The sequence below is a fragment of the Antechinus flavipes genome, chromosome 4 (assembly GCF_016432865.1).
Source record: "Antechinus flavipes isolate AdamAnt ecotype Samford, QLD, Australia chromosome 4, AdamAnt_v2, whole genome shotgun sequence".
Classification (NCBI taxonomy): Eukaryota; Metazoa; Chordata; class Mammalia; order Dasyuromorphia; family Dasyuridae; genus Antechinus; species Antechinus flavipes.
In genome coordinates, this window is record NC_067401.1 from 219115661 (window position 1) to 219132439 (window position 16779).

The following is a 16779-nucleotide window of genomic DNA, read 5'->3' on the forward strand; positions in this document are numbered from 1 at the left end:
GTGGAATAGGCTGTGGGTACTCTCATCATCAGACATCTTCAAACAAAGGCTGGGTGACAACTGGTCAGGCATGTAGAGGGAATTCTCATTTAGTTATAAATAGAATAAGATGCCTAAATCTAGTAGAAGTTACTTCTATATCCTGATTCCAAAATCCAGTTCTCTTTTCTGTATCACACTATATTTCTCCATCACTTCCTACTGGAAATATGTCCTTCCCTCAAAGTCAAGATGAAATGTCATCTTCTCTGTGAAGTCTTTCCTGATGACACTTGCCTTTGAAATCTTTAAAAAATAAAAATCTAGTTAGCTAGGTAGCACAGCATTGGCCCTAAAGTTAGGAGGACCTGAGTTCAAATCTGTCCTCAGACATTTATTAGCTGGACTTAACGCTTTTTGCCTCAGTTTCCTCATCTGTAAAATGAGCTGGAGAAGGAAATGATAAAGTGCTCTCATATCTTTGCCAAGAAAACCCCAAATGGGTCACAAAGAATCAAAAACAATTGAAAGGATTATACAATAATGAAAATTGTGATTTCTTTGTCCTTCTTTTCATACCATTGACATATTGAAGTTACATTCCAGTTAACTCTATGAGCTATTAATAAACACTGTCTCCTAGGGTTGTTGGAAGGATTAAATGAGATAATATTTATAAAATGTTTAGTGCAAGAGGTGATATTAGGTAAATGCTGACTGTGACAACCACCCTGGAATTGCTAATAAAGCCTTCTTTACTAATAAATAAATAATAAATCCTAATAAATTGTAATGTTCTTTGGTTTGGTTTTTTGGGGTCTCTGGAGCAGCCTTCATTTCAGTTCAATAATCACCACCAGAGTCGCCAGGGGTAAAGCCCAAATCCTTTATTATCACCTTCAAAGTCTATCTCCTTCACTTGAAGCTCGGCGAGTTTTATGGAAGCCTTCCAGAGTCTTGGTTTCAGTGGAGAAGCGAAGGAGGAGAGCCTGCCACCAAGGGGGTGTGAGATGGGATGAATCTGTCCGAGTCCAAGAGCTTATGCTTCAGCCTCCAGCTTCCAGCCTTCTGTCTGTTTGTCTTCTTTGGCTCTGTGAATCTCTCTGAATGAATCCTGGCTGAGGCTCACAGCTTATATGCTCTACAAGAGTGTAAACCAATCATCATATCACTAGGAAACCATTATTTGTTGTAAGATTAAATCAGTCCTACTGAACCATGCTAAATTAGATAACCATTGTCTCCATCAATTCCACTGACTTAGCACCTTGTAAGAATCCTTTGTTTCAAGTTCAGAGTTCTGGTCCATAACAATAAATCTCTATTTTATAGATAAGAAACTGAGGCAAAGATTAAATGATTTGCCCTGAGGTACATAGCTAGGAAATGTCTGAAGCTGGATTTAAACTCCAGGGGCAGTACTCTATTCATTTAATCACTTTACTGCCAAAATAATTTTTTTGTTGAGGTAATCAGGGTTAAGTGATTTGCCCAGGGTCACACAGCTAGTCAGCTTCTGAGGCTGGATTTGAATTCAGAATCTTCATGACTTCAGGGCCAGTAGAAATTGTGCTTATGAACACTGTGCCATATATATTATATTTCTTTTCAACATATTGTAAGGTGTCCCCCTTTTACAAATGAGGAAATGGAAGCCCACAAAGATGAAATGAATTTTTCCAAGAAAGCTGGGCTAGTAAAGAGTAGGAGGAGGATTTGAAACCAATTATTAAATTATGGCTCATGAAAACTAGCCATTCATTTATTGAGCATCTCCACTTTACTCTAGGAGATGCTCAATAAATGAATGGCTAGTTTTCATGAGCCATAATTTAATAATTATTATCTTACTCAAAAAACTCAATAATAGGGATTACTTTTTTCCTATTTTCATGACAAATTTCACCAAGAAACTCATCATATAAATTGCTTCAGCTTTAGTTACTCATGCCTAATCAATAAGCTCAGTAGCTTCTGCCCTTCTGGTTGGAGAGCTGAAGGATGGAACATAAAACTTCTCCTATAACCTCTCTTTTAAATGAAGTTCTGAAGCTCAGCCAGCTCTTCTTTTCCAAACAACTGCATGGTTTTACTCTCCCATTATCATACCCCCAAGCCATGTGCTTTTTGCTCCTTTCTCCCCTTACCTCATTTCATCTTTTGAGTGCTGTTTTCCATTAGATTGTAAACTTCTTAACAACAAGGCTTTTTTTTCTCTTATTTTTATTCCCAGTGTTTAGTGTAGTGCTAGGTACTTATTAGATTTAGTAGATGTTTATTGTATTCTTTCTTTTTTTGTTATTTCCTTACAAAGTCAAGAAACACCATTATGTCATTTGATTATCCATATGTGATATTTTTAGTGTTACTCCAATTGAACTATCTAGTGAAATGCTATTTCATTGACAATCACTAGCTCCAATTGAGGACCTTTAAGTTCAGAACAAATGCTCAAATATACAACTGTAATGCTGGAGAAACTGAGCAAAATAGAGATTAGAGAGTATTTAATAATTTATTTAATGAAGAGATTTAGTGGGACACCAAATGAGATTATCATCTCAAAGAATTTAGCAGCAAATGTCAGATACAAGATTTTTTTATAGGGTAACAAGAACAATGACATAATGGGGGAGGTACTTGGATAGGGATGACCTAATGGGGGGAGGCACCTAGGATGACATAATGGGAGGTATTGCAGAGGCTCCTAATATTCTAATGATGTCTAAAATGGATGAAGACCTTTATCCCATTAAACATTAAGAGGGAATGATTATAGCCTGAAGTCTAAGATGTAAGACCTTTATCCTATCAAACATTAAGTGGGAATGGTTATAACCTGAGGCAGAGTAACTGAATAGGACAATTAGGGAAACTGGGTCAGGACATTAAAAGAGAACTGTGGCACAACACAACCAGCCAAGCCCCATTATTTAACACTTGCTACTTTGTGCTAGTTTTTGAGTTGCCATCTTCTAGTTTTTTCTTTTATGCTTGAAAACAAAATTAGAGACTAAATGATGAAATTAGGTTTATTTATCTGCCATTGGTGGAGTGACACTTCCATTTAGGTATTCAGCAATTCAATTCAATACATGTTTGTTACCTTAAGTACTATGTACAAGGCACTGAAGATACAAAGGCAAAAAATGGAAAAAAAAAATTTATTCTAGTGGATTTACTAGCTGATGTGTCAGCTGACACTGCAACCAGCAGTAAAATGTTTATCGTCTCTGACGTTGGATGTGGTGAACCTTTTATGAGCTTGTGGCTTGTGGATTTTTAAAAAATTTAACATTAAAGATCAAATTAATGTTCCTTAAGTTTACTCCCTACCAAGAACCATGATTCTATTATTCTTAAAAGCTGTCATTTATCATTCCCATATTATACATGAAAAGTTTGAGATGCTGGAAAGTGATTAAGTCCAATAAAACCTAACCTGGGAGCCTTCTTGTTAAACTTCATTTGCCCTAGGAGTCTAAAAATAATAATTTTCCTAGGGCTGTCCTTCACTTTAAATTATTTTAGTCTTTGCTTTGAAGTCAGCATGTTATAGCAGACCAGTTTTGATAAATTAAGCATAGAGGAGGATGGGAAGCTCATTAATTTTTGAATAGTGTTGGTTTGGAGTTGACTCTCCACTGTGATGTGCTTTTTGTAGCAGAGCTGGGCCTAGGGGTAGATAGGATAGGCAGGTGTGACGTCAGCAGTGGAGGTAGGTTATGACTAAAATTCACATTTCCCTATTTTAATTTTGTTTTTGTTTAGGACAAATGTGCTAAAAGCATACTTCATAGTTCTGTGAGAAATTTGTAAAAAACTGAAGGAGACTTTGTGGCAGCTCTGCTTCATTTAAATACAATTCAAGGGCAAGTTAAGACATCATTCTTGTGATGTCATTGGGAGTCTTTTTGAGAAGAAAAAATGAACAATAAGAGCAGCAGCAGTAAAAAAACATAGCATTAAGTGTTTAATGTGTGTTTGTTCCTTTCTTTCCTTCTCCCTCCTGAACCAGAGGGTTGTCAGAGATGCTCAGAGAATAGCTAAATTGTTCACTACCATAAATAACCAGTACATGAGAAAGGAAGAACTTTTTATGTATGAACATATTTTAACATCATAGAATTTTATGATTCATAGCGTGTTGTAAGGGCCATGTGGTGCCATGGATAGAGAACAGTCCTCAGAATTTGTAAGACTGGAAACAATAATCAAATCAATATTAACATTCCTGGAAAGGACTTGTCAATTAATCATCCCTTGGCTTCCCAACCCTGAACGCCTCTCCTTGACCACTACTGTCCTGCCTTCAATTCGTCCACTACTAGAATGTAATCTCTGAGGACAGAAACTGACCTTCTGACTGGTATTTATAATCCCAAAACTTAACCCATGTTCTTTTTGGAGAGGTATTAAGTGTTTGTTTTTCTTTTCTTTTTTCTTCAATCTGAGAGAGATAGAGACAGAGGGGGGGGGAGGGAGGGAGAGAGGGAGGCAGAGAGAGAGAGAGAGAGAGAGAGAGAGAGAGAGAGAGAGAGAGAGAGAGAGAGAGAGAGACACCATGTTTGTAGAAATATCACAAAGCTGGAATCCTGGCAATACCTGGGTGATGTTGGGGAAATAATTTCCTCTTTGTCAGCTTTGTTTTGGTCTCTATAAAATAAAGGGATTAAGCCTTTTGGCAAAGTCCTTTTAGGTTCTTTCCAGCTCATAGTTTTTGATCCTCTCCCTTCTGAATTTTTAGCTTCTAAAATTTCACTTTCACCTTTATTTCACACCTTGGGCCTTCTTTCACTCTTTCCCTGTCCCAAGGCCTTCTGCAAATACCTTTGAAGGGCCCCCAAAGGCTTTTGCATATACATGTATGCATATAAATGCATATGTATATGTGCATATGCAAGGCAGGTGTTATACAAGCTGCAGGTACAGACATAAATTGTGTTTGTGTGTATATGTATGCATGAAAGTGTATATATGTACACTGGAGTTTGTGAAAATACTGTATATGCATGTGTGATATGCACATTACATACTGGTTTTATGTCTGACTCCTAGGGCATGTTAAAGACCTTGAGGTTATTTTTAGTCTTCTGTTCTAATTTAGACCAGGAGCACATTTCAATTACTTCAGACTTAATCAATCTATTCTATTTTAAAAAATAAAGTGAAATCAATATCAACTGTGACAATCATGAAATAGCCTACTAAAAATCCATTTCCCCACTATCCATCTCCAAAGCAAAGGGCTAATCTTAATACAACACAAATTATGTGGCATAGAAAATATTAATTAAGAGATACACATGATTTATAATAAAACAACAAACCAACAAACTCACATTTCTATAGGGCTTTAAGGTTTGTGGAGCACTTTACCCCTCCTCCCCTCCCCATAACCTCAGGAAATGGCATTGGTAATTACAATTTCCATTTGACAGATGTGGACACTGAAGATAGGGGTCTTCCCACAATTCCACACTGATTTTCATAATGTGGTTATTCTCTCATATAAAACTGCCACTTTGCCAATTTCCAAGCTCAGGTATTAGATACATTCTTATAAAAAATAAAATCAAAAGAAACATTTGAATATTCCTCAAGAATACTATTATTTATGTACCACTTTTTCTAAGATTTTTCTAAAGGAGGGAGAGCTTTCAGATTTACTCTATGATAAGGTTCTTGAAATAAGAAAGGGAGTTTAAAAAAAATGAGATGATTCATAGTGGCCCTTTTATGTTAACACAGGACTGAAGAATACATTTGGAAAAGTAGTCAAAATCAGGTAAATATCAATCCTATTAATATCCTGAAAATCTTGTTGAAATCCAAACATTAAAAAAAGTGGCTAGCTCATAATAAACATTTAATAAATATTTGCTGATGATAAATAAGTATATGCGTGTATATATTAAAACTTGTCAGCATGAAGCATATATCATTTAGCTTTGTGAGAATGTTCCTAAAAGAAAATGGCTAAAATAAGCAAATTGAAGCTGTTTCCACTGTGAGGAGTAATCAGAGACTCCAAAAGTTAAAAGGGACCTTGAAAAATAAACCCAAACTGTAGAGTCAAGCAGATGACTAATGCCTAGAGAGAATTATTTGTTAGTTTAAGATTTTGAAATTGGATAACTACTGTTAGGATTTATCTGTGAACTATGATATAAAATTCTTGGGGTGAGGCTAGTCCCAAGGTGCTAAGTTTAAAAAGTGCATAGATCTGAGTTAGTTTGAGTTACTTAAGGAAGGTCTCTATTACTAACAGCTGATAACTATAATAAGTCTGTTTAAATTGACAATTGAAATTTTAAAACAATCTGTGCTTAATGAATTTGCTAATACTTATTTTCTGTAAATTAACTCCAATTGGATCTTAGAGGTAATATATAAAGGCATATTTATATGAAAAAAGATTTTGGATCTGTATATACATATATTCATACATATATATGAATAAGCACATGCTTAACAAGTGTATATATATATGTGTATATATATATATATATATATATATAAACATACATAAATATGGAGAGAGAGGAAAGGAGAGAAAGAAAGAGAAAAAAGAAAAGGGAAGAAAGGAAGGAAGGAAGGAGGAAAGAAACAGAAACAGAAAGAAAGGAATGCAAGGGAGTAGAGAGAGAGAGCAATCATTCCCAAATTTATAAAGGGTCAAAGGATATGAACAGAAAATTTTCAGATCAATAAATTAAAGCTATCTATAGTCATATGAAAAATTTCTCTAAATCACTATTGATTACAGAAATGCAAATTAAAGTGACTCTGAGATAACACAATGACTCTGAGATACCACCACAAACCTATCAGATTGGCTAAGATGACAGAAAAACATGAGATAAATGTTGAAAGGGATGTGGGAAAACTGGAACACTTAATAAATTATTGGTGAAGTTGTGAACTGATCTCACTATTCTGGAGAGCAATTTGGAACTATGTCCAAAGGGCTATAAAACTGAGCATTACCTTTTGATCTAGCAGTGACACTACTGGGTCTGAATCCCAAAGGGATCATAAGAGAGAAAAGGACCCATATGTGTAAAAATGTCTGTAGCAGCTCTTTTTGTGGTGGCAAGGAATTAGAAATTGAGTGAGTGCCCATCAATTGAGGAATGGTTGAATAAGTTATAATATATGAATATAATGGATTATTGTTCTATAAAAATGATGTGCAGAATAATTTCAGAAAAGTCTAGAGTGAAGAGAGCAGATCCCAAAGAACATTGTGCACAGTAACAGCACAACTACATGATGATCAACTGTGATGAATTTGGCTCTTTTCATCAATATGATGATTCAAGATAATTCCAATGGATTTAGGGATAGAATCTGCATACATAGAGAGAACTCTAGAGATTGAATGCAGATTAAAGCATACTATTTTCAACTTTTAAAAAATTTGCTCTTTTCCTCATGGATTTTCTCTTTTGTTCTGGTTTTTCTTTTAGGACTAAAATGACTCATATGGCAATATGTTTAAAATGATTGTATATGTATAATGTCAGAACACTTACTGTCTTAGGGAAGAGGGCAGTAAGGGAAAGAAAGAAAAAACAATTTGGAACTCAAGATCTTTAAAAAATGAATGTTGAAAATTATCTATTGGAAAAATAATTATTAGGAAAATAAAATACCCTTGAAATTTTTTTAAAGGAAATATAAAGCTTGATGGTTTGCAAAATGCTTTACAAATTTGTTGATCAGTATCTGACTCTTCCTGACCACATTTGGGGTTTTCTTAGCACAGATGCTGGAGTGGTTTGCCATTTCCTCTCCTGTTCATTTTACAGATGAGGAAAACTGAGATAACCAGAATTAAGTGACTGGCCCAGAACCACATAGGAAATCACATATCTAATTAACTAATTAATTAGTAATTAGACAAGCTAATTAAGTAAGGCCAGATTTGCATTCAAATCAGCACTTAGTTGGCTCATTTTACAAACATTATCTCATTTTATTCTCACAAAGAAGATAGGGGCTATTATTATCTCCATATAGAAAAAGAAAATGGAGCCAGAAATTAAATGACTCTCCCAAGATCACAGTTAGTACTTGAGGCTAAATTTGAATTAAGGCCATCTTGCCTCCAAGTCCAACTCTTTATCCATTATCCCATTTAGCTCCCATAGGCTTATATAAGGACCTGAACTAGTGACCATAAACATGACATGGTACAGAGAGAGCTAGTTGGCTTAGATGTTAGGAAGACCTAGCTTAATTCAAGTCCCAAGTCCTAAGAAACATATTAACTATGAGAACCCAGGCAAATTAACCTTTGGATTGGTTAGTTAACTAACCTTTGGCAGCTATCTAAGACCATAATGTGCAGAACAAAAGCCCTTCTGCATTGGTAGAGGCCCTGCAAGCTGCAGAGATAATCTGAATTGGTTGAGGAGCTCCTACACCAATGAAACCACAGTTTAAAATATAATTTAATTTAAAAAAAAAAGGAATTTTATTCAGTAGTGGAGGAGAAACTGAAAGAGCAGCTGAAATGTCACGTCTGATGTGACTTATAGGCAAATTATTTAACCTCTGAGCCTTAGTGTCTGAAGCTGGATTTGAACTCTGGGCTTTCTGATACCAGCTCTGGTGCTCTATCTGCTAAGCAATCTAATTGCTTATCTTGTCCCTAACTATAACTATTCTGCACGTATGTAATTGTGAAAGTAAAATGTAATCATGTTATTTTTTATTTATTTATTTTTATTTTTTAATTGTCTGACTCCTTCGGGGAGTTTTCTTGGCAAAGATATCAGAGTGGTTTGCCATTTCCTTCTCCAGTTTATTTGACAGATGAGGAAACTGAGGCAAATAGGATGAAGTGATTTCACAGCTGGTGTCCGAGGCTGAGTTTGAACCGATGAAGATGAGTCTGACTCCAAGACCAATGCTGCTCTATCCACTGTGCCAACTAGATGTCCTGTTGGCATTTATATAGTATTTTAAATAAAAATAATGAAGCGCTTTACAAATGTCATCTCATTTTATTAAAACAACCCTGGGAGGTGGAGGGGATATCATTATCCTTACTTTACACATGAGAAAACCAAGGTCCAAGTCAAGAGTCACACAGTCTGAAGATGGATTTGAAGTCAGGTCTTCTTGATTCCAACGCTCTATCCAGTGTATCACCCAGCTGCCATGTGAATATGAAGACTAATATGTAGGCTTTAAAATTTATGCAGGGAGCCTGGAATTAATAAAGCATACACCATTTCAGCTACTGTTCAGTTGTTCAAGGGAAAGGTGTAATATGGAAAGGTATAATGGAGACTTGCTTAGAGATCACATCCTTGACCTGTTCTTACTTCAATTGTCTTTAGTGGGAATAAGCTCTGAGAGCTTGGGGACTAACTTCTGGATATTTGCTCTGGGATTGGCAAGGGAAGAATTTGACTTTTATCCTTGGCCCATTGTATAGATTTAACCCAAACTTAAGAAACCCTAGGGCAGATGTACTATATAACAAGACCCTGAGTAGCTTGAAATGGGAATTCTGTGCTTGCAGGATAGATACACCATGAACACTTCAGTCCAAGAGTCTGTGATATGTCAGATTCTCCATGTAGATATCTTCACCATCAATGCTGTTAGAATAATTACTAGTTGCTTGTAAATAGGGATTGCTTCCTTCTTTGCACTTATTCTCCCAGTGCCTGTACCTAGGAATGCTTAGTACTTGGTTGATAGAAATAAGCCTCTATTTTAATAAATACAACAGTTCTCTATTACTTCTAAGATTAAATATAAAATCCTGTATGACTTTAAAAAGCATTTCATAACCTGGCACCCTCATACCTTTCCCGTCTTTTACACCTCAGTCAGACCCTCTGTAATCCAGTAACACTGGTTTCCTTCCTGTTCTTCACCAAGATAACTCTATCTCCAACTTTGCCTTTTCATTGGCTATTCTGTTCACTGGCCCCAAATCCTCTCCTTCTTCATCTCTCTTCCTGACTTCCTTTTAGTTCCAGAGGAAATCCCACTTTCTACCAGAAGCCTTTAGTAGGGATTAGCTCCAACTTATCATATGTGGAGTGTGTGTATGTGTGAATGAGACACACACACATAAACATAGACCAATTTGAATTTTTTGCTTTTCTTTATATCCTCCAGAACTTAGTAGGGTACTTGGTACATAGCAGACATGCTTGTTGACTAAGTGCAGAGTTGTCATTCTGAAATGGGAAAGTCATCTTAGGGAAATTGCCTACCTCAAAATTTCAAGGCTCCATGCCTTTGATAGAATGGGTGCTCGTCCTTGGGAAGGATTGAATGTATTAGCTGCTGCTATTCTTGTATGCAATAATTTGTCAGTTTTAAGATAGCAAATGAAATCAATTTAGACAGTTACATGGAATAATTAATGGTGCAAGTCTAGTATCATTCATAGATTAATAGAACAAAAGCTTGGAAAGGAGCTTAGAGGTCATTTACCAATCCATGTAACTCCTTTATTTTTATAAAATACAGAGATTTTGTTAAATCCCTTATTTTACAGATGAACAGAAAGAAGCCCAGGGAGGTCACAGTGATCTGTTCAATGTCACACAGATAGTAGACATTGGGTGAGATTTAAGTCCAGGTCCTCTGACTCTAGCCAAAGTTAGTGGTTTTTTCCACTGTATTCTCTCTTATTCCAAGAGAAAGTAGGTAGGTAGTATTAGATAATGGGAAAGAGATAAGGCAAGATGAATAGATAGGAAGAAAGATGTGGAGAAATGATTGATATAGTTAATGACATAGATAGGAAGAAAAAGAAAAATAGCTATAAAGATATAAATGGATAGGGGATAGAAATAGATGACAGATATATAGTTGGACAAATAGGAAGAGATATGCTATGGATAGATAGGAAGAGACAGAGCAAGAGATGGATGAATGGATAGTTGAATGGATAGATGATTGCCTAGCACACAGGTACTGTGCTAAGCTCTGAGTACACAAATACTAGTAAGCAAAGAATTTACATTCTAATGCAAGTTTATATTCCTAACAGACTGGAGAGCTGGAAAAGGTGAGGGGTATATAGTCATCAGGAAAGAGTATTAAGGCCTAGATCTGGGCAAGATAAGGCAAAATTTCACCTGCTGGAACTTATCAACCTAAGTTCCAAAGGCTGGATGTAGAGATAAAGAGGCTATGAGGGAGCCTGTAGTACAACGGAGATGGTTAGTAAATAAACATTCTCCAAGTGAAGGACATTTTTAATCTCCCAAGCCAAAAATCCTATCAGAGAGGAAACTCTGGTTAAAAACATGAAGTAAAACTACTGTAATCTTCTACTTAGAAAATCTCCAAAAAGCTTAAATTTAAAAAATGGAAAAAAAATTGGAGAATAGAATTTATTCCAGAAGATGTTCTGATGTCATTGATTCTGGAAATGTTTCACTATTCATTATTAATTCCAAGGGTTTTTTGGTTTTTGGGTTTTTTGTTTTTGCTTTTTTTCTTTCCAATGGAAGGAGAGGGGAGAAAATAAATGATGAGGAAAAGAAAAAAATTATGGGGTTCAGTGTACTTTGCTATCAAATGCTTCTGGAATGAAAAAACCTATTTATTATTCTGCAATCCAGCTCAACTAGCCTTCTTTCTGTTCTTCACATATATTTCATGTTCTGTCTCTCAAATTTTTTCATTGATCATTTCCCATGCACTCCCTATCTTTACCTCTTTTTCATAGCATTCCTATTCCTTCACGACAGCTCAATAGAAGCCTTTCCCCATCCTCCCAAATGCTAGGTTTTCCCTAATACCTTATATTTTAACTACTTCATAATTTATTCCATATGAATTTCTATATATGCTTGTTTCTCCCATTAAAATAAAAACTCATTGTGGGTAGATATTATTTTATTATTTGTATATACCTGTATCCTCAGTATCTAGTACAGTGCATGGTACATAATGGGCACTTAACACTTAGTTTTTTGATTGAATGAATCCTTTTCCCCTCATTCTACCTCCTTGGCTACAATTGCTAATCACTTTCCCAAAGGCCTTCAGGTATATCACAGGTATAACAGCTTTTCAGACATTGCAAGTATTATGTTTTTGGGACTGGACCAAAAATAGGACCATAATGAGTACTTCAGGGTTATGTCAAATAGCCATTTAATACTCGTATATTTATCTAGGTGGTGCAGTAGATGGTCAGAGTACCATACTTAGAATTGGAGAAATCTGAGCTTAAATCCAGCCTTAGACATTGAGTCTGTGATCCTGGGCAAGTCATTTAAACTGTTTGACTCATCGTTTCCTTATCTGTAAAATAGGGATAATAATAACATCTAACTCCCAGGGTTATTGTGAGGATTAAATGAAATAACTAGCATGGTGCTAGTTATAAGTATTAGCAATTATGATAATCAAGAATTGATTGGGAAAGGCCTCCTGTTGTCTATTCCTGTTCTACTTAAACAGGAAGGCCAGATGTGTAGATACCTATTCTTACCTGAGCATTCAGAAATGCAGAACATTTCTTCTAGTATAGTCCTCTAGTTACTTAAAGGAAAACTCTGGAAGACTCACACCCCGTGAGCCAAGGTACCACACATCAGGGGCAAAGGGAGGAAGCATTTGTTTTGAGAGCTTTCTAGTTTGAATAATTCTTCCTATACAAGGTACTAAATTCAGTTTTCTGTTGTTGAAAATATACATATACTACTAACATGTAAATGTAACAAATTTTAAAATAATATAATTTATTAAATAAAAAAAACAATTTCTTATACCCTCTCTAAGTTGTTAGTGCCCTGGGATAGACTGGGGTTTTTTACTTCCTTGGTTTTCTCATCTTAGTAATCACTCCTCCCTAAGGCAGTTTGTTCTGCCTTTGGACTCTTAATTGTTTAGGAAGTTTTTCCTTAGATTAAGCCAAAGCCTGTTTTTTATTTGTTTGTTTGTTTGTTTGTTTTTGCAATTTCCCCCCATAGTTGCCTCACTTATCTTGGATTTCAACATACTATTAACCACTTTAGCCTTCCCAGTCCAAAGATCATTCTCTTGTGTCAAGGAAAACAGAAGCAAAATAGGAGATCATTAGTTCTATCCTCTCTGTCCACTCTCATTGTCCAGTCCACCCCATGTAGTACTCCTAACCCTCCTTTGACTTAACTCTTACTCTTCCCCTCTTCCCCTTCCACCCCCTGCCCCCATGTCCTTTGCATTCCAGGGGTATCAGCACTTCTTGTGGCCCAGCATCCACTAATACAGCTAATTGAAATGACATGGGATCCCCTCCACCAATTTGAGATCGCACAAACATCAAGGAGTCCAAGCACAGATAATCAAAAATGTTTTAATGATTAACGTTTTGACATTGTTTAACAATGTGGGTATATCCAGATGAGCTAAGGATTTATTTCTAGCACACTTAGCACTATTGGGTATTATAGCTTCTGTACTGAAATATGTAAAGACTTTTGCAAACTGGTACCTAGGAATGAAGACATACACATACAGACACATATACTCTCTAGTTTTGATAAGGTAAATGTAAACAGATGCCATGACTTCTTCAAAACAAGTAAAGAAAATCCACAAGACTAATAAGAGAACTCATTAGTTCTCCCAAGATATGGATGTGCAAAATTAAAGCATGGTAAACTGATATTTACATAAATATCAAACCAACAGTCTATACATTTAGATCAATGATTCTCTAAGACATACTGCATGAGTGGTTAAATGTAATTGCTGCTCAATGAGTAAGGTATTTATTTATAGGCTAAGTTCCAACACTTTAAAGGACATATATAGTAGCTCTTGTCTCTTTTTGCCACTCAAGAAAGCAAGACAAGATTTTACGGTAAGCAGTATATCATTTTGTTTTTTTAAATAAGCAGTTCTAAACAAATCTTTAGATATCAAGCAGAAAAATTACAGGTGATATATAAGACTTACACGAAACAATCATCTCCAAATTTCCCAGAAATTTCTCTCTTCTACTGTAGCTATCTGTTTAAATTTTACCTTTAAAAAAAAAAAAAACAAAAACAAACCCAAAATTTGGGAATGTGTTCTCTCTTTTCTTTTCAGTAATCTAGGCACATTTAAAAAACTTTGCATCTGAACAGATAGCAGTACAGAAACCAATCAAAATATGACCCCTGCCAACCAATCATAGATCATTTGTAGGACTCTGCTACGTCAAAAGTACTCAGTTGTCTTTTTGGAAAGGTGTCTATCCCTACCTATGTGTGTGAAACAAAACCAGCATTATTTCTCTGTATAAAAGCCACTTAGCAATTTGGAGTTGAGAAATTAAAAACAGTCGGTCCACCATACACGCTTCTTTAAACCTTAAAGACAAGTTATATATATATACATATACACGCACGCACGCGCACACATACACACACACTCTCACTCTCACATATATATATATATATCTGTCATGGTTGCTTTAGCGCACATTTTAATTTTTTTACATTAATAGCGGCACGCAAAATAAAAAAATACGATCTGTTAAAAAGTTAAACTGATTGCTCCATTAGAATCTAGGCCTGCTTAAAGAAAGCCAATATTATAAAACCGGAGGTGCCATTGCTGATTTCACGGAAACTTGCACAAGTCACTTAAAATTATGCTTCAGACATCATTCATCTAATGAATTGTGGTCTTTGATCTTTTAAAATGGAACATATTAAGAAAATCAAATTAAAAAACAAAAATCAAAATCAAAAACTTCCTTAAAACTTAACCTTAATTTTAAACCGAAAAGCTTTGGGCCCTGCTTTTTTTTTCTGTTAAATTTTTAAGGCATGTGTGTTTATCTCTACTAAAACAACATACAAATTTACATTTACAATCACATGCATGATCTACAGTAAAAAAAAAAAAAAATGAGACTGGATTACAGTGTTTGGAAATTGTGAATCACAATTCAGCACCTATCATATTGACTAATAAGGCAACAGCAGTGTCATTTACTATAATAATACTCCCTTCCACAGTCTATAGAGCAGGGTCAGTAAGAGCCCAGAATTGTTAAAAAGTCTTATGCCTACTTTAATAATCTTTATACAATTTTTCTAGTTTGCACTGGTTAAGTCCTACATAAATCACACTATTGCAGGCAGGAATAGTTACAGTAGCTGTTAGGAGTATCAGTGCACAACTCACATTGTGCTTACAATCAGATGATTTTGTTGTCTGGGGTGTCTAAATGTTTGGTCTTCAATCCTTCCTTTGTTTTCTTGGTTTCACATTGTTTTCCAGAGAAGAAAAGCTATTTGTGTGACCGTTCACTGCAGCCATGGACCCATTCTGATAGTCTTTCCTTCGGGCAGATGCCTTCTTGTTGTAAGTCTGAGGAGTACAAGGATAAATGGGATTTTAATATGGTGGTCAAAATGGTCTTATGGGGGAGAATGCTAAGGCTACTTTCCAGCATAAACCCCCTGATGTTAAAGATGTTGATATAAAAATCCATTGGGGGAGTGAGGAGGCTAGCTTCTTTGCTTTTTAAATTGTAGTGTAAAATAACCTTTGTGGTCAATAACCAAATTTGAGGTTCTGTCTTCTAGTTTCATTTACTCATCCATCTGTCAAAGTTTGATTCTGTTCTTAATAATACAACCTGACCATAAACAAATTAGACAAAGATCTCTCTCATCATGCTTTCCTTCAAGTATCAAGATGATTAAGACAATGAACACATTGAGAGGTAGATGGTGTTGTAGTAAGGGTATAGGATTTTGGATTATGGAAGATCTGGCTTTCAAACTGTTTCTAATACCTATAAGATGAGTGACTATGGGGGTTAGTCACCTGTCTTTTGAACTTATCTGTAAAATACTGATGATATTCTAATTTCTTAGTGTAATAAGTACTCCTTAAGAGTATGAGTTATAAAAAGCAGGTGGTAGCTGTTCTTTCAGCCATGTTTGACTCTGTGACCCCATTTGGAGTTTTCTTGGCAAAGATACTAGAATGGTTTGCCATTTCCTTCTTCAGTTCTTTTTATAGATGAGGAAACAGAGGTAAACAGGATGAAGTGACTTGTCCAAGATGACATAGGTACTAAGAGTCTGAGAGTACATTTGAAGTCAGGAAGATGAATCTTATTGACTTCAGGCCCAATATTCTAACACTGTGCCACCTGACTGCCAATATAAACCAGATACTGAGCTGTATTGATAAAAACTATTTTCCTTACTGCAAATTCCCTCTATCAATGAAATCACAGGTCTGATCTAAAAATACTTGTGGTACCTATGTCAAAGGAATCTTGCCATATCAGAGATTTGGTATAGGAAATACACAAGGTGCAAAACTCCCATTATCAGAGGATATCTGTCCTGCTCTACAATTTAAAAGTCAAAGGGAACTGCCTGGGACACCGAGTGACTTGTTTAACATTCCAAAGCAATGCCTGCTAGGTTTTCCTGGCTCTGAAACTGGCTCCCTATCTACTATACCTAACTGTCTCATCATCTTGATTATCTCCTTCAAATGAAAGTGCAGTAAAGGTTATGCACAGCAAGAGTTGAGACTTTTATAAGGATTCACATATTAAAGGTTAGAACCAAAGATCATTTCCCATTAATTACTGAAAACATGAAAATCTTCCACTGATAGTCTAGAGTGGGAGCACTGAGAATTCTGGGTCATAAGATTTTCTGGGTGGAAATTGCTTTACAGGAGTACTTCAGAAAGGAATGCTAACTTATAAGCCAATCATTACATAACTTTCATGAATTTTTTTAAAGTTTCTACTATGGATTCTAAGGCTAGCTACCCACAAAGTAATTAATTTCAGGTGCT

General features: G+C 35.6%; 1 protein-coding gene across 3 annotated transcripts in view; it reads right to left on the reverse strand.

Moving 5' to 3' along the window:
* Window positions 1–908: 908 nt before the first annotated feature.
* Window positions 909–16779, reverse strand: part of ELOVL5 (ELOVL fatty acid elongase 5) — a 113251-nt gene continuing 97380 nt past the window's right edge. The window contains exons 8-9 of one of the 3 annotated variants that reach the window (XR_007953555.1): window positions 15136–15321; window positions 909–1120 (exon numbers count right to left, since the gene is read on the reverse strand). Coding sequence is in view for 1 of the 3 variants with exons in the window: in XM_051997160.1 (XP_051853120.1) it covers window positions 15190–15321 (132 nt within the window). In the remaining 2 variants the exon portion in view is untranslated. Of the gene's footprint in view, window positions 1121–8973; window positions 9200–13293; window positions 15322–16779 lie in introns of those variants that run through there. The other 2 variants (XR_007953554.1, XM_051997160.1) reach the window with 2 other exon arrangements.